This window comes from Mercenaria mercenaria, chromosome 18 (assembly GCF_021730395.1).
Source record: "Mercenaria mercenaria strain notata chromosome 18, MADL_Memer_1, whole genome shotgun sequence".
NCBI classification, from domain to species: Eukaryota; Metazoa; Mollusca; class Bivalvia; order Venerida; family Veneridae; genus Mercenaria; species Mercenaria mercenaria.
This window is the reverse complement of record NC_069378.1, coordinates 55,594,607-55,619,608: the sequence shown is the minus strand read 5'-3', so window position 1 is coordinate 55,619,608 and position 25,002 is coordinate 55,594,607. Positions and strand designations below refer to the sequence as shown.

The following is a 25,002-nucleotide window of genomic DNA, read 5'->3' as shown; positions in this document are numbered from 1 at the left end:
CAGGTTTTAAATAATACGTTCATAAAAGCACAAATTTTGTTGATAACGAAACTACAAGAGCAAAAATAATAGAAAAAAAACCTCAAAATTATATAATTATATACGTGTCTATTCAGTACTTCTTTCAGAAATCATGTTACAGATGTATCGTTGTTAACCTATGTTAAAAATCATATACTTTGTAGGGCAAGTGCTGTATTCTTATCAAAACGCTCTGTATATGTGTGAAGGTCGGATAAGGAGAAATAAAGAGCCATAATATCTCTGTTTTATAATGATGTACATCTATTAATGTAATAATATTGTGTTTAGTCTTTTGCAATGAACTGAGGATCTCTTGTGTACTAAGTACACGGCCCTTTTCAACTTTCTTAGATGACGGTTTCTTCTCTGTCAGCGGGGCGCTTGGTGGTTTCAGGAGAACTCTGGCCAACGGCTCTGTCACAATCCCCATGGTGACCAATGGATTCGTCACAAAATGGCCGCAGGTAGGGCAGGTCGTAGAGGTTGTAGATTCTCCTGGAAAAGAATTTATCATATGCACAAACTAACTTTACGAAAATAAAAAAAAATAACAAAAAGTGTTTTAATATATTCATTACAACAGCATACTGGGAAAAACGATCAGACAAACCTCTAACTGCAACAGGCTCAAATGCAGGTTGAAGCAGCTGTGACGTATCAATAGCAGCTCTGTTGAATGGACATATGCCGGTCACTTCAAATGACTTCCTAATAGAGGCAGGGGTGGCCTGTTCCATGGCGTGTCTGAGTACAGCAGGAAAGTGTATCTTGAATAAACCTCGTTCCACGACGGGCGAATGGCATGTTGCTGCAGATCGTGTCCACTCGTGACTTTAGAGGTCCAAACACCTGCAATAGTTTTACCTTATAGAATTTCAACAAAAAAGAAGGATTTCATTAACTGCAGCTAGTTACCTGTATAATGTTTAGAACATATGTATTAGGCATCACGGATAGAATTTCCTAGAACATGTAAAACAAGTACACGACGCATTTGTCAACGTCGGAAAATACATCGAACTGCGTAAAATTACGCATGGGCTCTAGTAGGTATTTAGTTGGTTAGTTTAAGCTGGTAAATTTAGAAACATTTCTGAACATTTTACCTTAACATCTAGGGGCTGCAGGATATGCGTCGTGTTGCCTGGCAGACCAACTAGCACTATACCATTGTCAATGGCGTCTTTCACTGTATTGACGGACACATGACTGTTGTGGTTATCCATAATCAGCACAACTGGCCTGTCCTTTCCACAATGAGGAATAAATAGTTTAGTGAACCACTGATGGAATAGATCTGCGTTAAGGTAGCCCGTTTCTGTAGCCGCAAACTGTCATGTGTCTGGTACGCCCTCTATAGACTTGTGAGGTAAGAAGCCCTGTGTAGAAAATGATTAAATGAATAATTTAAGTAAAACATCCTGAAAAAAAAAATTATAAAAATGTTAAGTTCATGGGGATCACCGAATAATGAGTTTACTTGTACAAGTATAACGTACCTGGTAAACAACAAGTGTTGTCAAGAACCTGCCGGATGCGCTAACACAGACATGTGCTGTGATGTGGCTTCCTGGAGTATTCTGACCCCTGAACAGATGACCACCCTTAGGACCGATCACCTTCTTGGCTGATTTCTCTTTCCCGGTCCAGCCAGTTTCGTCACAATTGAATACCTGAAATATATCAGTATGCAACGATGTACTTGTCAAATATAAGAGCAATAGGTTAAATACTTCTTACTGCTAACCATTCAAATGAGTTTCATATTTGTTTTTTTAAATAAATAAACAAAATTAGTGCTGTATATTGGAAACAAAAGAATTAATGTACCCTTTCAGGCTTTTCCAGGAGATCATACTTTGTCATTACTTCGCTGAAGAATTCAAAAACTCATCAAGTATTGCAGGTGTTGACATCGACGCCCTGACCTTGCTTATGTTCTCAGCAAGTCTGTCAGAGAGACCTTGTCTCTCCAGAAACTGCCGAATCCATCTGTCAGTTGGGCCTCTCTCTGTACTTATTCTCGATTTGCCACCTTGAAATAAAAGTCGGGTAAAGATACTATATTCATATCTAATCTAACTTTCCAAAACTGGAAAAAACGTGCAATGCTCTTAAGGCCAAATAAAGGTCAGTTTCCGGTCTCCTTACCTACCGTCTTTTTTTACCTCCTACCCTAAACTTTATTTGGATAGTTTTCAGCCTTTCATATAAAAAATATATATATTTCATTTTAAACCTTTCGCGTTATTTCGCTGAATTACACGACTCTAATTGGTTGGCAGTTATATCAAATATGACAGCGCCCGTGTTGCCGGCTTAATCAGTCTTGTGGCTTCGATTTAAAGCGCTTTTGCATTATAAAATGGCCAAAAACTTATAATTGTTCCAGATCACAAATTAGTTGATGACATATTTCACTAGTATGAACTTCTACATCGTCGGAGATTTTCAAGGCCTCAAAAAAAAAAAAAAAAAAAAAAACCTACCTACCTTCCCTCATTTTTTTATACGAGACTGGAAATGCACCTATATTTTTGCCTTACATATAAAAGAAACACATAGTGTCTATAAAGTCTATCAAAAAAGGTCTGAACGCCTTTACAAACTTGAGCGATGTTGCAAAAGGAAGTTTAACTTATTAATTTAAATACCTGACAACAGTACTATATCTACGACTTTTTGCCGCAGAACTTCCCGGGTTGCCGGGAGCCCTTGACTGGCCATATACCGAAGGTACCCAGCCAGTGACGTCTCTTCATCCGCACTCAAATCTCGTTTTCGGCCTGGCTGACAACAAACTGGCCCTTCCTTTTGCGCCCTTGAAAATCGCACATGGTCTTGTAGGGTCGACCGAGGCACCCTAAACTCTTTAGCTGCTTTTCTGGCTGACATTACCTTTTTTGTACTGCCGCAACGGCCATCTGCAGTGATTCAGTGTCATATGTGCGGTAATGGTAAGGCATTCTAAAACAAAAATATAGAGCCTAACAATGGAAGGGCAGCAACTAGATATATTTACGTATTTCTTTTTCAACAGATTTACCTCCCCTAAATTGAAAAAAATAACCGCGTGACGATAGCTGAAATGACAATCAAATTAGAAAGGAAATTGAGATTTCGCTTTAAAATTACGCTGACAAAATTCAGAAACAAGTTTAATGAGTGATAACTATTAATATATATCTCTAATCAATATCGGCTGCAAATAGTTTATAAAGTTTAGATTTGAATTAACCCTTGCCGGGCCTCAGTATAATCGAGCGCGTGCGATGACGTCACGAGACCCGCGAGACAAAATATTTGCTGTTTAAAGTACACAACTTTAGGTAAGGACAATTATTTTTCTACTTACCTCAACCACGGGTGGTAAACGCGCAATCCAATTCCCGCCGGGAATACGCTTAAAATGGGTTGCGCAACGTCCGGTGCTGGTGTTGCGCGTAAAAAAAAGACGAAATTGAGGTATGTGAAGTTATGATTTTGCTAAGTATAAGACAAGAATAAATTTTCTCGAAAAAGGCAAAATGCTATTCGACACAAATATGATAAAACATCATATGTGTAAAATATCTGGTTTCTAATTTATGATTCGGTTCTGTTATCACAAAAACTCAGGCGACACGAAGCGTGAAAAAAGTATGAAATCAACAAAAATGGAAGTTTCTGACCTCATGTGCCTAATCTGAGGCCATCTGATGCTTTTTATGATAACTCAACTGTTATAAAGTAACGACAATAAAAATTATTTGCTTCAAATCCTGCTTACGGGGACATAATTGACAAAAAATCATCGGGAATGGGGTTGCGCACCTGGAATAGAGTTGCTCGTATACATCATAATGTATATAATGTATACGCGCAACTCCATTCCCGGGGCGCAACCCCATTCCCGATTATTTTTTTGCCAATCTTTTCCCCAAAAGCAACATTTCATTCAAGTGTATGTAATATTCATGACTGTTTTACACGTGTTTGATCATTAGAAGCGTCACATTTCCAGAAAGAAGGCACAAGAGTTAGAAAATGTTCATTTTTTATGATTCCATTCTTTTTTGACAGTTCGAGTTTTCGTGATAACATAGCTGATTCTTAAATTAATAAGTTGGTGCTTCATACATATGATATTTATTCATTTTTGTGTCGAATAGCATTTTGCTTTTTTTCGAAAGCACTCGTAAATGTGTCATTATTTACAAAAACAAAAACCCACCTACCTCGATTTTGTATATATTGATGCGCAACACCAGCACCGGAAGTCGCGCAACCCATTTTTAGCGTATTCCCAGTGGGAATTGGATTGCGCGCTTACCACCCGTGTCAACTAGATGATTTTGCAGACTTCGTTGCTAACGCAAGCGCTGGTGATGACACAGATGGGTTCTCAAGCACCTGGCTCCAAAAAAAGCTTTTAAGAGGGTGGCCGAATATTTATGACCTGGCCGAAATTACGACTCGAACCAGTACCCCCCTAAGAAAGGAAATTTTTCCAGGGTGGATCTTATGTCATAGCTATGATCAAAATTTATTACGTATAAATGCATACACGTATGCCTAGTGAACTAAAAATGTATCAAATTTGATGACCACGTTGTTTTTGACTAGGAACGGTAAAATTGTGCATCGAATACAAAAAAATATCATCATTGATATTATCGTTGTCATTATTCACACTCCTCCTCGCGTCATAGGTTTACAGTAAACTAATATAATGATACAAACCGGCATAACAATAATTTCGAATAAATAATACACAAAATGGCACATTAACAGCTTAAAGCTAATTTTTCTGGAGTGCATAAAAATTGCCTGTGGCATTATCAACTTACAAAAAGTGCCAAAAAGCCTTACCCAGTGCACAGTGGAAACATCTCAGATTTTCCCTATGTTTGTTATTGTAGTTACTAAACTAAGCAAATTTTGTGTAACCATTTCATTCAGTCTGTGGGTTGCAAAGTTTTACCAAAGGACCCAGTGTGGAACTTTTTAAACTTAATTTAAGAAGGGACCAAAACCGTAGCAAAATGCATGAACTGCAATGCTGTAGTTAGCTCGAAATTGGAGAGAGTGACTATGCAAAACAACTTATGAGTAGGCCTTCAACATCAGCATCCTTTGAAAGAGATTTTTATATATATTTTGGAACCGTTCAATCTAAACTAACAAACATGCTTGGCATTCAAAAGGCAATTTAACCTTAACCTTTGATCCGCAAATGCACTAGTGGTGATCTATCTACAGAAAATCATTCTATGTAATTTTTAAGTCTGATGGACTTTGGTTTTTGACCTTCTGACGCCTTAAATGAGAGTGTAATAAAATGACCAGGGACAATCATCCTATAAGGTTTGAAGGCAATAGGCAGGCCATAGTGTCCGTACAAGAAACCAGTTTTAGACTCCAAGTCCTGCTGAAACCCAAGTCGGTATGGGTAATCTACTTGTCACGGGTAAATATTCCATGAAGTTTGAAAACACTCATAAGCTACTGAGCGGAAACACAGGAAAGTTTGACTTTTGCGAAAAGTTTTTTTAATTAATAAGCTAAAACCATTTTAAACACCAAGGTCACTGTGACCTTAACGTTTGACCTACTGGTACCCAAAACTATACTGGTCATCCACATTCTTCAGTTGTTGAAATTGTCTTCAATCTCAAGGTCCCTGTGACATTTATAATTGGCCTGCTGAACCCAAAACAGTAGAGATATCTATTGAAAACAGTTGATTATCCTAGGATGTGACCAAGTATTTTACCTACTGACCTTCTGACACCAAAACCAATATGGCTCATATACTGTGCAAATGCACTCAAAAGTTTTACAATTGCAAACTAAAAAGTTCTTTAGCTGTGGTAATTGTTTTCAGTCTGAAGGTCAGCATGACCTTGACCCTTGACCAACTGACGCTAAAACCATTCGGGGATATTGTACTGACCTCAGAAAATCATTCTATCAAGTTTGTTAACTTTTTTTAATTTGAAGATCATTGTGATCTTGATCTTTGACCTACTAGTCCAGAAACAATAGGGGCATCTACTGACCACAGGTAAACATCCATTGTAGTTGAAGGATTGTAGACTAATAGGCCAAAGCATTCTTTAGTTATCGAATGAAGACAGTTTTCAAAACAAAGTGTAACAGTGTAACCTTGATGCCTGACTTCTGACGGAACCCCAAACAGAATGGGTCATTGCTGCCAACAGGCAATCATCCTATGAAGTTTTACAACTGTAAACTAAAGAATTCTTAAGTTATTGTAAGGTCATTTTGACCCTGACTTTTGAACTAATTATTCAAAAACAATAGTGAAATCTACTAAAAGCAGACCAATAAAGTTGACTACTATATACCAAGGCGTTCAATTGCTATTGAGCTGAAACCATATTGTAGTCACATCATTTTGACCTTGACATTTGACCTACTGGTCCTCAAAACAATAGTGCAATCTTCAGGCAGGAGCTTTTCCTCTGGCCTCCTGACTCTTAAAATCATGTTTGCCTTGTACCGACCACAGGCAATGGTCTTCTAAAGTTTGAAACCTATATACAATAGTTTGCTATAGAAAGTGACTGAAATTTGTTTTCAGTCTAACTGTTTTTTGTGACATTGACCTTTAACCGATTGACCTTCAAAATGGTGTAATTTACTGACCACAAGCAATCATCCCATGAAGTTTGATAGCTGTAGGCCAAGGCGTTCTTAAGTTATTGAGCGGAAACCCTTTCTTAATCTCAAGATTAATCTTTGACCTATTGACCCCAAAATAAGCTACTGAAATCAGGCAAACATCCTATGAAGTTTGAAGTTTGTTAACATGTGCGTTTTTAGGTATTGAGCGGGTTTTCAGTAACAATATCATATATGAGTCAGTTACTTACCACAGTCAATCAACATTTGAAGTTTGAAGATCATAGGTCAAAGTTTTCTTTAATTATTGTGCAAATCCCGTTTTCAGTATGTTGCGCAAATCCCGTTTTAAGTATTGAGGTCACTGTGACCTTGACGTTTGATTTACTGACTCTAAAACTAAAGGGACATCTACGTACCACAGGCAATCGTCCTTTGAAGTTTGACGACTGTGGGCTAAAGCGCGTTTCAGTTATTAATTGAAACATATTTTCAGCTTTAGTTTCTTGACATTGACCTTTAAGCAAACGGGTTCAAAACTCGAGAGAGACCATATGCAAGTCACGACCAACCTTTCTACCAAGTTTGAGTTTTCTGCGATCTTAAGTTATTAGCTGGAAACCGAGGAGATAGGCGGACAGACGGACGGTACAATAGCTTTAAGCAGCCCCTTCTAGGGGAGGTGATCATCAAAATAGAAATAAACAGATATTTTGCTATATGTCTTGTTATATATATATTTTATATCAGCTCTTAGGTTATAAGTTGTCTATCGATTCGTGGAAGTTAGAAGAAAAGACAAAGATGCTTTTTAGATCCATTTATTTCTATTAAAAAAGCATGCCTTATTAGATCTTGCGCAAATATTCGACTACCTGTATATCTAATCATAACATAATTTAGATTTTTAATGCTTATCCAATCATAAAACACTAACACTATTCATACTAGGCAATATAAATCTTAGATCTAAACAAGATTTTCATCCAAAACAAAATCTTTAATTTTTCACATGTTATAGATAAAAGGATAAAATCTAAAGACCCCTCCCCAACTCCCAACCCAAAAAAAATTAATACCCATGACATTATCTTGCAAGAGAAGAAGCCACGCTCTACTAGTTTATTATACAATCAAGTGTAAATAAATGACACATTGCAATATCAGTGAGAAAAGGTGGTTAGCTTCACTGACAAAAAAACAGTTAACAACTTTCTTTCAGTACTGATGTGACGATACCTTGATTTCTGATAAGTCTAGAATTATACCTCAATAATCCGTTTCGACAATAATAATCTCCATTGTTTTCCTTTTTTAAACTGATAATTCTAAAAACTACACTAAAGCATTGATTTTCTACCACTTGTATTTCTCTTCTTTTTTTTGAGAGATATAATAATATGATTTTAAAATAACCTTCTCTCAATTATTATGAAATCTTTTAAGGAAAATTAATATCAAATTGGCGTTCTTCTCGAGTGATGGAATAAGCTTACTTGATAAGAAAATCTGTGATAATAATTTGCTATAAACTGTGTTTAATTTCATTGTATTCATTGTTTTCCAAATTAAAATAAAACAGCAATTATCATTAATGACTTTTCATTACTTTTTTTCTATATCTATAACAATCTGTGAGCTTAAAAAATCAAAGATCTACAACAAATCTTTTGGTCGCAAAAGCATGATGTTGGTTTTCTCATGGCGCGGCTCATATTTATTTTTAGTAGTCTGAAATTTGTATTTTAAAACTTTCTAAAATAACATCTTCTAATATAAAATAAAGATTTAGTTTTGGAATTGTTTTTATATACAACAATTTTATTAAATAAACCTTTACACAATCACGAGCCATGAAGGTACTCAGCCGCTCACCTAATATACGTTTTGCTATTTTAGCCCTGGTGATCTATAAAGTTCGTGCACAGAATCTACAGATCAATTCAAGATCGAGCCAGCAAAATTAAAAATATGTCGATTAAAGTTTTTTATTCTATTAAAACGCTGTCGGTCCCTAAAAGGGAAAAAGATAAATTGCTAAATAATTGTGGAGATGACCTTACAAGGATGCTACAGGTCAAGTTTTGTGAAAATCCATGTAGTGGTTGATGATATTTACCCCTGGAATGCCCTAGGAGAGGTTAAACGAATTCACCATTTTGGATATACTTGAGTAAAGGTTTTATATGGATGGGACCACAGGTAATGTTTGCTGAACCTCCATCAAGTGGTTTATGATAAATCATTTAAAGTTATGCTTTTTCTCATTTTAGCTCAAGCAGTCCCGGAAAGAAAACACACTTGGGAGAGTCTTACAAGGAAATAGAGAAAAGTGGAAACTTCAGTCACAGACCAAGTTTTGGTGAAATACATTAAAAAGTTCATGAAAAGAATTCGCTTAAAGGGGTAGAATGCCAAGAATAAGCTGATTAATCATGAACGTCATCGAGCCTGTCTAAACAATGAAATACTTAAAATTATACCTTTACTGAAAACAGATATGAAAGCTTGAAATTCAAGAAAATGACGGGTCATGGAAGCAGCCATTTAAGTGTGTTTATATCGTCATTTTCAAACCGCTAATATATTTAGCACATTCCTTTTTAAACATGTTAACTTGATTAATTTCCAAAGTTCCATGACTTTAAGATGTAAATCATGATCATTTCTTTTCTTAAGCTGGAAAAGGTAGGGCAAATACTTTGCAGAATTATGAAAGAACAGTTCAAATAGATATCTGAAAATAAACATCATCCGCAAATTTGTTTTACTGTGCCATGGAAACAAAATGGATTCATTTTTTATCAAATATTGCAATGTTCATAATTTTCTTATAATTAGACGATTTTGAAATTTATTTCAATTCCTTAAATCAATTCGGAAGATCTGTGAGGCAGAAATAGCTTTAAAATAACGTTGTCTTTTCCTGGTCTTTTGCGAAGTTGTTTGAAATTTTCTAATGATAGTTATAATGGCCCCTAAAAGGGATAAACAAAGTTTAAAAAGATCTATGACAAATTATGGTACATGTGAACGAGTCATCAAATATTTTTCATATATTAGCTTAGCTAATTCTAAACATTAGTAGTAGAGTAGAAGCTGTTTTTATAATAAACTTATAAACGCCAGACAATCCACATTAATCCATAATTAATCAATCCATAACTAAAACGATATAACAAAAATACACTAAACAATACTAACAGAAACATCCCTAACACTCTCATACACTTTACTGAAAATACACTAAATTTTTGAACTTTATTATAATAAGATTTGTAATTAAAAATAAATTTATTTTCTAATCAATGTCGCAACAATTGGCTTTTAAGCAGATTATTTCCGTGTGTCAATAATTCCCAATACATTACTAATAGGCTGTTCCCTATTTTGTTGAAGAGCAGTTCAGATTATTGCAATCTTGTTTCAAAGCTTTAAATTTGATCAAAAGTAGTGATAATATTATATGTCATCCGAATACGTTAGGAATATTTATATAATCCATCTCAAAAAGAAACCAGATATAACTCTTACCATTCACAAAATGTTCTAAACAACGTCTTGGCTTAGGTTATAAATAATAAATCTTTGAATACATAGTTGTTCAAAAGTAGCTTTTAGTAATCTTATCAGTTTTAATACAAATAAAGTATAATTTGTTTGCTCTTCATTATCAGCTCAAGATAATTCTGTCCATTAGTATTAGAGTAGAAGCTGTTTAAATAAATTGATAGACGCCAGATATTCACATGTACTACTAAAATGAAATAAAAAAATACACTATACAATACTAAAAGAAACATTCCTGACACTCTCTTATACAATACTGAAAATACACTAAATTTTTGTCGTAGTCGTAGATCTTTCAAACGCTGTGCTGACTACCTATCAATCAGTCATTTCGAGTAATTATTGAATTTTATCATGATAAGAGTTTGAACTAAAATTCTTTTCTTATCAATGTCGCAGCCATTAGCTTTTAAAGCGATTGATTCAGTAGTGCCAATAATTCTCAATATATTTCAGATAAGCTGTTCCCAATTTGTTAAATAGCACATCCTCAGCTTTTGATATATTTGAACTAGCGTATCATAGTAGGTTGTAGCCCGATGATCAATATTGGTTTCCCGATTGATAAAACTTGGAGCAATAGATTATATAGAGATTTTTTCAATGGTTTACGTCAAATATTTCTTTAAATTTGTGAATGTTATAGCAGATATTGTATTATACGCTAATTTCTTCTCTACAATTTGAAATAAATATTGATTCTAACAGAATATCATTTTGTTTCCAATTTTGTTTTAAAAGTATCACCATCACTTACATTGAAGGTATAATTAAAACCACTTAATGTGTACATTTCCTATCATTTAAGAAGGAAATAAATCATGTTTTTCAAAATATGATAACGTATCAGCATATGTACGGGCCTGCAATATATTCTTATTTCTAGAACAAGTTATACTGCATATTCTAACATGGCTCGATTTGATTTCCAGTTAAACAAAGAAGGAAATCAAGCTCTGTATATTCTGCGATAAACAACGGTTGACGCGCGGACCGGTAAGAGAGCATTATGACGTCAATTATGACGTCAAATTGCCGCATGACGTCCACTACATTACTCCTCGCGTAAATGAAGTCCAGTTTAGTATCTATTAAGACATATCAATGAGCATGTCAGAATGAAAACAATCAGCCTTCTTGTGATTTATCGTCTAATTTACCACGTTTCATCGTTCAGACGCTTCAGTATTTAACCACTCGGGCTAACGCCCTCGTGGTTTAATTCTTACGCATCTGAACTCTGAACCGTGGTAAATCAGACGATAAACAACGCGAAGGCCTTGATAATTTGTTAAATATATTATACTACGAAAATCTTAAATGAATCAGAACAAACACAATTACACGTAGAAATCCTAAAAAACAAAATACGCATGAGAAATACCTAACTAACGTAAAAAATACAAAGAAAAGAAACCTGCTACGGACTTGATGGATCAAACAATAACCACTGGAGATTGTTTTTATTTCTCACACAGTGGGACTGCCCCTGTGATGCTGCATTTGTATGTATACCATCTGAAATCGGCAACTAGAACTGCTAAGGCGCAGTCTAAAGCCGTCTTATGCGTCGAAGGATGAAAGTCCTGGAATGATATTGGTGTATGTGTACCTACTGTTCTCCATACACTGTCAGTTTCCGTTAACGTAATACCAACCCAGAACGGAACTGAACCTGAACCTGAAAAGCATTCCAAATTAAATAAATCTTATTTCCCATATGTGAAAATCGAACCGCAAATATTTACTAGAGACACATTTCCGTATATTTGTTCAATGTGTTCATTATGGCGGAGCTATTCGTACCGAGTACAACAAAAATTATGGAACGTACGGAAACGAGAAAGGATCGGTTCGATGCCAGAGTTAATGTCATTTTCATTTTATGTAATATGTAACTGTTCCACTTGCTCATTAGAGGTGTATAGTTGTGATCTCAGTGCCTGAAAAATTTAAGGAAGAAAATAAAATCGGAGTTTATAGTGTACTTAAATACTACATTCATTTAAGGTATTGACTTTAAAATTGAAACACAAACGAACATTCTTAACATTTTACTTCGTCCTTATCTAAACTTATGGTTCGGTTGTAAACCTTATTTTTGCTTTTCATTTCAAAAATAATCATTGCGTCCTATCATTTTCGTATTCTTTTAAATACTTCGAAGCTTTCTTGGAGTTAAATTAGCTATATTTGCAGAAAGAGTAATTTTACGTACATCTCTTATTTTGAGCGTGAGCCATAAATATCGATTATATTGTTTTTAGGCACAACTTATTACGATGAAAACCCAGAGGTTGTAAAGTTAAAAAGTAAAAAAAAAATATTAAAAATCTAGGCATAAAGAGCTACAATTAAATACCTTTCTAAAATATATCAAATCAGTGTCCGGGCATATCAATTCATTATTAAAATATAAAATATAAAAAATAAACAGCAAAACCACCGTGTTAAAGCAATATTTGTTTATGATGGGCTGTTAAACGTTGGATGTATTAATTTAAGGAGGGCGAAGCTCGAGTGAAACTATTTCGAACGATATATAACCGCCCGAATGTATATATAATGTTCAAACACGGCCTTGCTATAAATAATTTAGATGTAATATGTCTTTTATTGTAAAATTGAATCAATCATGACAGAACTGTTTCTTCACGCATGCCTGGCGCCAAATGATTAGTCGCCATGCTCCTTTCTTTATACAAGCCATGACCAGAAAAAGTAATACGTCATGCATATGAGTTCAATTCACGTGAAAAGGATGACAAATTACACTGCAAAGTATTTGTGTAAATAAAACGAGATATTTGTGCAATTGGACTTTCACTATTAAGTGAACTATCTAATCAAATTTAAAAGCCCAATTTATAGATGCATACATGGTGCTAAGTATCATGTCGACGTGACGTCAACTTAATATTGTTGTGATAATATATTGCTAGTCAAAATAGAATTCGTTATTAAAAGCGTATAAACTGTCTCCGCCATCAACGGCTGTGCATGCGTTAAAACGTTCTACACTTTGCAACAACACTTTTATTATCTATTATTGATATTGCTTGTGTCTCGTACGTTTCTGTTTATAATTAGTTAAAAGAATCTTCCTCTGATAAAAGATATGAATGGTATCTATATATCGATAGATTTATTTGTTTTGCTGTAAATCAAATTTGAACAGACAATGCGATAGAGATAGACCCTTAATGATAGATATATGTATCAAATTAACTCTAGTAATTGATTTCTAATTCCTTGAAAAAATGATTTTACAAATGTGAAATTAACAGTTTTGTTAAAATCAATACTTAATTCAAAACAGTGTGGCAAAGTATGACAAATCTTGCCTAAGGTCAGCAGATATATCTATAAGTTTACTTCCCTTGGAATTACACAACTGAATAGAAAATGAAACCGGATTAAGACACAATACCATACTGTTTTTGCAAAACAAAAACGTTTAGGATTTATTTATGTGAGTTTTATTTACCACTCAAGACTTGAGTTGACTTTTATTTTTCCATTACAGTTTCTTTTTGTTGTGGGCCTACTTTGTAAATGCGCGGCTCTGGGGTTGTGTGTTTAATGCTCTGTGCTTCCGAGAAATCTACCCTTACCTATTATCTTTTGCTTTATATGATTTTGTCAACTTACTTATGGTAAAAAATACCTTTTAACAAGCCGGTAATTCAATGAAATACCTGTAAGTAAGTAGTGCAGATAATACAGTTTTGCTTGTTTCAAAATGTCACAATAAAAGAACGTTTGTAATATAGAACAGGTAAGAATAGTAAACATGCAATTAAATTGATCTCTATTCCTATGCCTGCAGCTGTTTGTCACTTTGAAATAATATCCAGTATAACTTGTTCTTTACATAAGCGATTAAGAGAACCTGTTTTCGCATAATAACCCAAATATACTTAACTCAAAATGAATATGCAACACAAAAGGGTAACTACGCATGCGTATATGCATAAACTTACTAGTATATATCTAGTTTTACTAATGTCACAGTGTTAGTCATTCATAATGACCCATTACTTTATCTGGGTACCAAACGCCGCTCTTCATGGAATTACACCCCCAACACGTGTATCATTGAAGGTTCCATTTTCACCGCCGTTTGAATACATCTACGGATGTCTCTAAATTGCTTTTTGTACTTTTAGCATGTTCAAATGCCGAGTTCTGCTCAACCCAGGGATAGAGGGCATGGACAGTAGCATGCGTTTCCACTACCTCCTTAAACAGGCTCAATCGAACCGAGCCTGCAACATTTTTGTTTATGCCGTGTTGAGCGACCTGTGAAGTTTCCACTTTTTTATTTTATCAATAACAGACACACTTCCGTAATTGCCATTAAAATTAATTTATTGCATTGGCATGAGTATTTAAAAATATTTTAAGTTGCTAATACATTTGTACTGTTTGTATTAACGTCACTGGCCTCCAGATCATACGACAACAAAACAGTAAGAACAATTAGGCATCAAGAAATTTTTAATTCTGAAGAATGCTTAAATTCTTATACATTATATGTTAATAAAGCACATGAGAATTAGTTGTATTAACTTGTTTTTACAATGCAAATCGAAGAGTATTTATAACGCTTTACTCTAGGTACACTGCTTAATAATAAATATATATATTTAACAGTCTCGCTGTACATATTCTACATGGCGTTACTGCTAAAGGCAGCTGAATTGGGTTCGATTCCTAATGCGGACATCTTTTATTTTCTTGATCTAGCATTTTTAAGAAAGTTACAACAAAAACAAAAACTTCTATTGTAATATTCATGATATGACTGATAATAAGTGCCTTTAAAAGATAACTAGGTAATGAAAATCTATAGGCTGCAAACCATGCGTTGGGGGAAGGGGCAAATGGATAATTCTTCTAATGGGAAAATATCATTTAAACATGACTACCAAAGGAATCAAAGCAGTTTCTTACATGGAAAAATGTTGCATTTTGAAATTATAAGCTATTAGGTGTGGGAAAGCAGAAATTCTAAATTTAGGTCTCTGTGCAGTAATCTTTTATATTTATAATTAATAATGATTAATTCAATTTAAATTAAATAAAAATAGAATTAAAATAAAATCAATCAGAATAATGACTAATTTTCACTTATTTTGAGACTTATCATATATTCATGCAAATAAGCCCCAATGAAAATTATATTCACCACATTTTCCATTTTTATAATGTCAACCCCAAGAATAAATTTCGAAATCAGATAATTATTTATCACATTCAACATCATGAACATAACCTTTGCTTTCTAACAGACAACAGAGAATATCAAAATAATATCTAGCAAATAAAATTTCACCCGTCTGTTTCAAATTATGTTTAATGGAGTTATAAACTGTCAATATAAAGTTCCTTAATGGGAAACATTGTCTTCATTTTCTTTACAACACTATCACTTACATAGGTAATGGCGTTCTATTTATTCTTGTTTGAAAACATTCACTGGTGTTAATTTACATTAGTCTAGAGATTCGGAACAATAACAACAAAATATATAATACTGAGAAAAATATAGTGTGCTATAGAAACCTTAAATAAGGTAATTATGTATTTTTTGACCTTGTAATTCAAGCGTTTCATGAACAAGGATTGTTTTATCTTCTTTTTTTAAAACATATCATTAACAAAAAACTGTTTTTGTCCATACACTTTAAGCATTTCTTACACAAGTGCAATATGCTATCCTGATAACAACCTTTCCAAATTATTTGACAAAATGGCCTCCTTTTCTTATCCCATATGATCCAGTTTCAAAACTGACCTAGATTTTATATATATACAAACATTCTTACTAGTTTTTTTATAGATAAGGTGAAGATTATAATGGCCTCTACAAAGAAAACAAGGCTTTTCTGTGATTTAACTTAGTGACTTACTTCTGGACCTCAGATGACCCAATTTAAAATTTGAGCAATACTTCAGACAACTATTCTGATGAAATTTAGTGAAATCGGGCAGAAATTGTGGTCTCTTGAAAGATTATCATTTCTTTCTATGATCTGATGTAAGGACAGAGTGTTTTACCCGGGATGATCTAGGTTGAAATGTGGCCTACTTTCCAGAAAGACAAAGGTTCTGACCTGGTATATCCCGATGGTTTTCTTTATAACCAAGTGACCTAGTTCTTTAGTCAAATAACCAAGGTTCGAACTTGCACGTAATTTTATGAGACAAATAGTGTGCCCATCCTAGGTACAATATACGTAATACTCAATGCTGGATGCAAAATGCTAAATGTTTAATACCAAATTGTTATACGCATTTACTGAATACTAAATATCTGATATTTGATTTTTCGATCTTACCAGTAAAAGATCTGCATGTTCTAAGTAAAGAAAATTTCTATATGAAACAATATAGTATTCTATCAGTCAAATCTGCAGCAAAATAATGTTATGTCAGCCATGAAAACAAGAAACCGAAATTGTTCGCTCTAAAATGCTAATGAACAAATTGCTAAACAGAGAGAAGCTTTGCTAGTAAAAAACTGCATTCATTCACTGATATATGTTCCTCTTCATTTGAATGTGTACTAAGCAGTAAGTATTTGATAGTCATTGTGCATATAACATTTGATGATCACTATTGAAGGCTGGTGTGCCATTCTAACTGCCAATTGCCTAACTCGAACTTCCTAATGGCAAATAATTGTCGTAAATTTCTCTATCAATGATAAATTGCCGTGTGGCGACCAATATTTAGAAAGAGCTAAGATCGCCACACTAATAATTATAACGACGTGAAGTAGTCAGTAAACGATTTTAGTATCAGTCTGTTAGACGCCAAGGATTATCAAGACCGTTTTGTAGCTGGTAAATGTTTGGCATACTGCAGACACATTTTCATTAATATTGTATAAGGTCCGTATCCTTATTACGTTTGTTGTTCTTATGACACATATAAAGATCATAGGCATGTTGAAACGAGAATTTATCGCTCAATTTACGTTACAAATCTATAGAAGGAGACGGCAAGGCAGTGCTTTTTTATTTATAGTGTCAGTACGGCAGTACTTTTTTTCTAAAAGGATTATCTACGAAATGGACAAAACAAGACTACCGGGGCTTGTTTCTTTTCCTTTAATATTCATGATATTACTTAAACTGTATGGAATACGCAAAAATGTTCCGAATGAATCATATTTATTATAAAAGTCATCCTTGATATCTTTGTTTAAGCCATTCTTAAGTTCCTCAATCCTACTGTGTTTTCAAGAGAGGCGATAATAACCTTTGGCCTATTTCGTATTTTATCGATCTTGCTTTAAATTAACCTGAAATTCCATTGTTGTTACTTGGCACATTGCCTAGACACATTGCGTAGAAGTAATTTTTTATTCTGTTGTTGACACCTAACTGTATGATGTAGTATAATTTCATCCTTATATGGTTCGATGTCATTCGGCGGTGGTTACTTGTCATTCATATTGCTTTTCATTTTGATGTTGATTCTTGACATTATTATATGGTACATTTTGGTTTTGATGTGGTTTGCTGTCAGTAAGCAATGGTTGTTTGTTATTAGGCAAAGCTTACTTGTTAGTCTAGAGTGTTAACTGCTCATTCAGATGTTGTCATTTCACACTATAATGTGATCAATTTTCAGACTGATGTGGTTTGATTTCATTTGACATTGATTATTTATCAAATGACAAGTCACTATTGTTGATTGATAGGTAACTACTGCCGAATGACAAGTTACTACTGTCGAATGATAGGAAACCACTGCCGAATGACAGGAAACCATTCCCAAAATATAGGACACCACTGCCAAATAATAGATGATCACTGCCAAATGATAGCCAACCATTGCCGAATCATAGGTTATCATTGCCGAATGGCTTTGAACTACACCAGAATGAAATTCTACCACTTCCCACATCATAATATAACGGGACACCATCAGAAAGAAAAGAGTAACAAGTTACACTGCCGAATGACAAGTAACTGGTGCCGTATTACAAATAACCACTGCTGGAATGATAAGTTACCGCTGCCGATTCTCAAGTTACCACTGCCAAATACAAGTTACTACAGCCGAATGAGAGGTTACTACTGCCGAGTTACAAGTAACCATTGCTGGATGACAAGTAACCACTGCCGAAATACAAGCAACCACTGCCGAAATACAAGTTACCACTGCCGAGTTACAAGTAATCACTGCCGAAATACAAGCAACCACTGCCGAAATACGAGTAACCATTGCCGAAATACAAGCAAACTCTGCCGAAATACAAGTAACCACTGCCACTGCCGAAATACAAGTAACCACTGCCGAAATACAAGCAACCACTGACGAAATACAAGTAACCACTGCCGAAATACAAGCAACCACTGCCGAATGACAAGTTACTACTGCCGATCTGTAGGTAATCACTGCCAAATGACAAAACCATCGAAGTCGTGTTGAGCGTTCCATACGGATTAACTATACACATTGTTAGATGATACTTTGAAGACAACAATTTTTGAACTATATTCTTATTACTAATGTTCATATATGGTGGACAGAAACTGGAGTTTAACTTGTTGTTTAAAGTTACAGCCCTTGAATATTCAATCAAAATTGTGAAGCCGCAAAACTTTAAAATCAGTTTCGTCTTATCAAATCGTTCAGCTAATCAGACTTACTGACAGATCAGTCAAGGATTTTGCATAAGAAAAATTATTGGACATTTTTTTTTCTTGTTGTTTATTTCCATGAAATTAAAATAGAAGGAAAGCAATGTGAAATCAAATGTATAAATAACACTATTAAATAAAAGATTTACTGCCTCTGTTGTGATTGATCATCAAGTCCTTGAAAAACGCATCTTCATCTTTTGTTTCTGGGTACATTAGATAAGCACCCCGCTGCCGGCAGAAATTCTGAAATACCAAACAGGTAAGTTAACATCGATTTTTGTTCGAAAGACAAAGCTCTCGATACACACATACTACAAATGTGCCTTAAGTGGATACCTTTGTCACAAAGTTGTCCTTTCTAATACGCAGCACATTTGTGGCGACTTTATCTAATTTCATAGTTAATGGCATTAAAACGTAATAACATCGCTAAAGCACTTAGTTACACTAGCTACGCTTCGGGTGTTCCTACACACCGCTTATGCATTGATCAGTTTTAAAAAGAAAATATATGGTTAAACATACCATAGCGTCCTGGAAGTTCCTAGTCTGATAATCAGTGTAGTAACAGGAGTCTTTGTACTTGGTCCATTCATCAGGACATTCAACTAAAATATGAAATTTGTATATGAATATGACTAAACATGGGTAATTATCCAATAGAGAAAAGTGTGTTTAATTGGGACCGCTGACGTCTAATAATTAATACGACTGAATACCAACGAAAGCATTATCTATGCGATAACCTTCTGTATTCCTAAAGCTTAAAGGATGTATCACATAATATAATAAATGTTGAAATGGTTGAAAATCGAATTATGGACTACACGTACTTCGATTTTCTCTTGTGTTTATAATGTGGATTTTTTGCTGGAATGGAAGTAGGAATAAAGTTGACTGCTTACAAATGTGGAGTGAATAATGTGGCTTGCTGACTAATACGAAAAGGAAATTGTGAAAAACATGGATTGCTGACATAGTCGGAAAGGTAAGTGTGAATAATGTGGATCGCTGTGAATTGCTGACATATCTGGAATTGAAAGTCTGAATAATGTGAATTGCTGACTTATACGGAATTTAAAGAGTAAATGACATGAATTGTTGACATATCCGGAAAGGAAAGTGTGAAAAATTGCGATGAATTGCTGACATATCCGGAAAGGAGACTTAAGTAATTGCGCTAATTGTTTTTCCTTTGCATTCTTAGCAAGTTTTGCGATTTGACACGTTTCATCAACATACACGTCCATCGAATTTAACTCCCCCGCCCATTCCCATAATTGCTGATACTGTATATAAACTTATCTAGAATCAGAAATCTTAACTGCCTCTGTTCATGTATGTTTCAGCTGCTGCATGGTAGATCTGTTTCAGACCCAAGCATACCCTATTATAGAACAGGACAATAGCAGAATGTTGTATTCCCACAATCAACACACTGACCAATAATTTTGTTTTGTAATAAATGTCGAGTACAATCAAAATAATGATAGGTATTCTGCGAGATAACTGCTGATAACATCTGTGACAAGGTGAGCTTTTGTGATCACTCTTTTTCCGTCTTCCGTTGTCCATCCGTACGTCCGTGTGTCCGTGCGTGCGTGCGTCCGTCCGTCAACAATTTCTTTTCAGCACGACAGCGGTTTTATTTATGATTTTATTTTAACTAAACTTGCACACAACTTGTATCACTATAAGATCTCGGTTGCTTTCTTGAACTGGCCAGATCCTATCATGAGTTCCAGAGTTATGGCCCCTGAAAGGGCTAAAATTAGCTATTTTGACTTTGTCTGCACAATAGCAGATTTCTTTATGATTTAATTTTTACCAAACTTGCACACACCTTGTATCACCATAAGATCTTGGTTCCTTTCTTTAACTGGGTACTAGTATATTCAATTATGGGTTCCCGAGTTATGGCCCCTGAAATGGCCAGAATTAGCTATTTTGGCCTTGTCTGCACAATAGCAGCTTCATTTATAATTTTAACCAAACTTCAACACAACTTGTATCACCATAAGATCTCGGTTCTTTTCTTGAACTGGTCAGATTCCATTATGGGTTCCAGAGTTACGGCCCCTGAAAGGGCCATAATTAGCTATTTTGACCTTGTCTGCACAATAGCAGCTTCATTTATGACTTGATTTTAACCAAACTTGCACACAACTTGTATCACCACAAGATCTTGGTTTCTTCCTTTAACTGGCTAGATTCCTCATGAATTCTAGAGTTATGGCCCCTTAAAAGTCCAAAATTTGCTATTTTGGCTTTTGCAGCCATATAGAGACTTCATTTATGATTTGATTTGATACGAACTTCCAAAATATCTTTAACAACAATATATCTTGGATTTCATGACGAATCTTTCAGATCCAATCATAGGTTCCAGAGTTATTTTATATCTGATTACCTCCCCTGATTGCAACCAAAAAGGATTTATATCAGTAAGTACTTATAGGACTTTAAAATTTCATTATTGTCATAAGTTGGACTGAGACAATCAGGGTAGATAATTATGAACTGATTTTATGTCAAATTACCTCCCTTTATTTTAAATTAAAATGGGTATATTTCCGTAACTAATGAAAATACTGATCTGAAATTTCATTTATGTCAACAGATTGACTTGGACAATCAGTAAAGATACACATTGACTGAATTTATGAAAAATTACCTCCCTTTATTTTATCTAAATGAATACACATTAGCAACTTCTAGTTAGACTGGTTTGAAACGTTATTTGTGTTTTCTGTGGTAAGAAATAGTCATATTAGATACCTCTTGATTGAACATTTATCGATATGAATACTTTACTTTTATATTGTTATATAGGATTGTACTTTGTATCTTCTACATGCATATACAATGCATGATTACCTTCCCTGATTTTAATAAAAATGGATTTATTTTGGTAAATCTTTATAGTACTTATTTGAAATTTCATTATTTTTCTTTCTTTAGTTGGCCTGAGGCAATCAGGGTAGATAGCTATGGACTGATTTTATGTCAAATTACCTCCCATTGTTTCAAATTAAAATTGGGTGTATCTCAGTAACCAATGACGATAATGATTTGAAATGTCATTTTTGCCATCAGATGGACTCGAACAATCAGTGCAGATAACTTTTGACTGGATTTACGACAGATTACCTCCCTTTATTTTATGTGAATGAGTATATATTAGCAGCATCTAATGAGATTGGTTTTAAATGTTATTTAAGTCTTCCAGGGTAAGGAATAGTCATGTTAGTACGAAAATGCAGCGTTTGAGCCTAGGACCTCCTAATCTGGTATGGAAATTTGCCCTGACTAGGTCAAAAGGGACTGTTACAAGAAAATATGTATCCTGATGATATTTAGTGTGTATGCCTATGTGCTCTATGTCAAACCTTAATAATATCACTTTGAGGAATGGTACTCAGGTGAGGGATACAGGACCACCATGGCCCTCTTGTTTCAAACTGACACGGAGAACATACGCCGGGAACGGGGATGGAACTCACGACCTCGAGATCCGTAGATCTGCGCTCTCACTACTGAGCTTATCAGGTGTTTAAACGTTATTTATACTCGAAAAAGAAGTTGTACGTCAGCGAAATAATTTTGAGTGTATTAATTTAAGTCAAACACGATTTTGCCATACATTATATTGATTATAAAATGCTCTAAATCTTATACAGAAGACACAATATAGTAGCACTCTTTCTTGGTAGCAACAAAAATATCGACGTCATCGCTCATAAACGTGTTTACAGAAACAATCATATTGCAATTTTAGTTTCATGAATAAGCTGAATAAAGTCTCTTTTTATACCTTTTTTGTAACATTGAAATACACGGGGGGTTTTCCATCTGAAAATAATGTTCTTTACAATATTAAGAAAACAAAATACAAATTTAAATGTGGAAATATCCCCTTTTTCTAAAAACATCCAATTAAAAATTGTGCGCATGTCAATCAAATGTTCTAAGTTCAATTTGAATAGTGAGAACAAGATCGAAATAAACTTCTATTTTATATTGTTATGGACATCTGCCCAAAGGTTTGACTTTATTAATAACTCATTGTTTACTGACCTAGTTTTGAGACATCATTATGTAAATATATATTCTATGTTTTTCAAGAATGTGCTACTACAATACTTATAAATGGTGTAACAATTTCATTTTAAAAACTGTATTGTTTGTTCTTGTTTTTCCCAGAATCTTATTTTTATTCTTGATGATACATGCTAGTTCTAGAATCTTCCATGACACATTGAATAGGAAGCTGTATGGGGACAGGGCAAAGCCTAAAGTAATGTCTTATTGAAAACAAATCTTGTATTTCTTTATAATAAAATATTACCAGAGTGGGCATTTAACATTTGAAGATTTACCTTTACATTGTGGATTTAAAAATCTATCTTTAAAAACAGGATTTGTATTCCTTGGATAAAGTTCAGTTTGCGTTGTGTGTGAAAAAAAAGAATTTATACTGATAAGATTTTCTTTGACCAGGACACGATCTGAACTACTCTTACATATGAGATTGAACTTTACGGCTAATAAACATTTTTAATTTATTTGAATTGTTACTTTTCATAATAAACTTTCTCATCGTTCATAGCTGTTGGTTTATTTGCTATTACTGTTGTAATTCTACGTAATAAGCAATTATTAACTTCAGACATAACAATATTGGTAAGTTTAAAGCTGTTGATTTTTACAAGACAAAACTGAAAGATTAAAAACCTGTTTTCCTTCCTAAATTGCTAAAAATCGTCGCATGTTCTTAAATAAGTTACTTTTGTCGTTATCATGTTAGAACAGCTAACATTTCCTTTTAATAAAAGAGCTGGAAGTATGAATATAATCTTAAACATGTAGTAAATTTTGATACGGCAAAACATTTTTAGTATATTCAGGGAAAGCAATCATGTAATATTACTCACTTTCTGATGAATAAAACATCCAACTGTCCATTTCCTCGTAAAAGTTAGGCTTGATCGCCCGACGGCACCCGATGCACCTCTGCATGTCCGGATGGTAAGAAAAACTGATACACTGTTTGCTGTTGTGACACAACTTTCCGCATGCATGGGAATCCAAAACTTCGTCGGCTGGAAAATCAGTATCACTTAGCTCGCAAGTGTAGCGCATAAACTTGTACTTCTTAAAGTTGATACAATCCGTGTACAAAAAATGGCACACCACTACTAATATCAAAATACACAGAGACAAGCCATTCTTTCTAGCCATCTCCATTGCGCTGTTGTTTCCAGGTATAATCCTTAAATATATCTTTCCAAAAACTATTCTCCAGATCAGAAATCTTTGTCAAGTATCCGTTGACGCAATGATCTCTGAAAATGCCAAGTGACATTAAAGGCGCTGTATTAATTATTTATGAGACGTAATGCTATCGCATGTCCTCGTAGCGTGGTATACTTGTATGTGAAATGCGCACAGTCTTAAATTTTATTATACTGGCGTTTAGATTGTTTTCAAAATTCAGCAGATCAATAAGTTTTCTGGCTGTTCTTTTTCTGTAAACCTAAAAACCATTTAATGTCCGCACAAATTACGTGAGTGTATGATTTGTTATTTATTCCTTTTAATTTTGATAAATTATTTTCTTCCTTTATCATAAAGAAAATTTTGAGGGCTTTATGAAATATTTGGTAAGCAATGCTGTTCTAAAATCTCTACGGTATCTTCAATAAGAAAAGGTAATATAGGAGTGATTGCTTTGATCTACTAAGTATCTCCTACGTCAGACTTCGTATATTCTACTTAGGACATAGTATCTCCTAAGAAGAACTAATTATCTCCTAATCAGGAGATATGAAGTTCCAAGTAGAAGTTAGTATCTCCTAAATAGATGATGTTAAGTACTACGTACGAGTTTTACGTTTGACGCAGTATCTCTTACGTAGGAGATATTAAGTTTTACGTAGGACGCAGTATCCAACATAGAACGTAGTATCTCAAAAGATTTTATGTGCTACATACAACTTAACATCTCATAGAAGATACTACGTAGATATAAAGTCCTACGTATGAGATACAAAGTCCTACCTAGGAGATACTTTGTCCTACGTAGGAGATACCAAGTCCTATGCAGGATATAGAATGT

General features: G+C 34.3%; 2 protein-coding genes across 3 annotated transcripts; both read right to left on the bottom strand.

The window, feature by feature from the left end:
• Window positions 1–17: 17 nt before the first annotated feature.
• LOC123548956 (uncharacterized) lies at window positions 18–3,375 on the bottom strand. Of its 2 annotated transcripts, XR_008368440.1 has the most exons (5): window positions 2,679–3,375; window positions 1,855–2,059; window positions 1,131–1,697; window positions 635–873; window positions 23–519 (listed from the first exon to the last, which is right to left on the bottom strand). XR_008368440.1 is itself a non-coding variant. In XM_053530544.1 (3 exons), exons 2-3 carry the CDS (start codon window positions 759–761, stop codon window positions 164–166), a joined length of 483 nt encoding a protein of 160 aa, XP_053386519.1. In that variant the 5' UTR covers window positions 762–873; window positions 1,131–1,844; the 3' UTR covers window positions 18–163. The 2 variants fall into 2 exon arrangements, 1 of the variants encoding a protein (XP_053386519.1); XM_053530544.1 differs by lacking the exons at window positions 1,855–2,059; window positions 2,679–3,375 and having other exon boundaries at window positions 18–519; window positions 1,131–1,844.
• Window positions 3,376–11,684: 8,309 nt separating this feature from the next.
• On the bottom strand, window positions 11,685–24,494 carry LOC128550592 (perlucin-like protein). Its single transcript, XM_053529870.1, has 4 exons — window positions 23,819–24,494; window positions 19,410–19,492; window positions 19,031–19,127; window positions 11,685–11,902 (listed from the first exon to the last, which is right to left on the bottom strand). Exons 1-4 carry the CDS (start codon window positions 24,129–24,131, stop codon window positions 11,685–11,687), a joined length of 711 nt encoding a protein of 236 aa, XP_053385845.1. The 5' UTR covers window positions 24,132–24,494.
• Window positions 24,495–25,002: the final 508 nt, after the last annotated feature.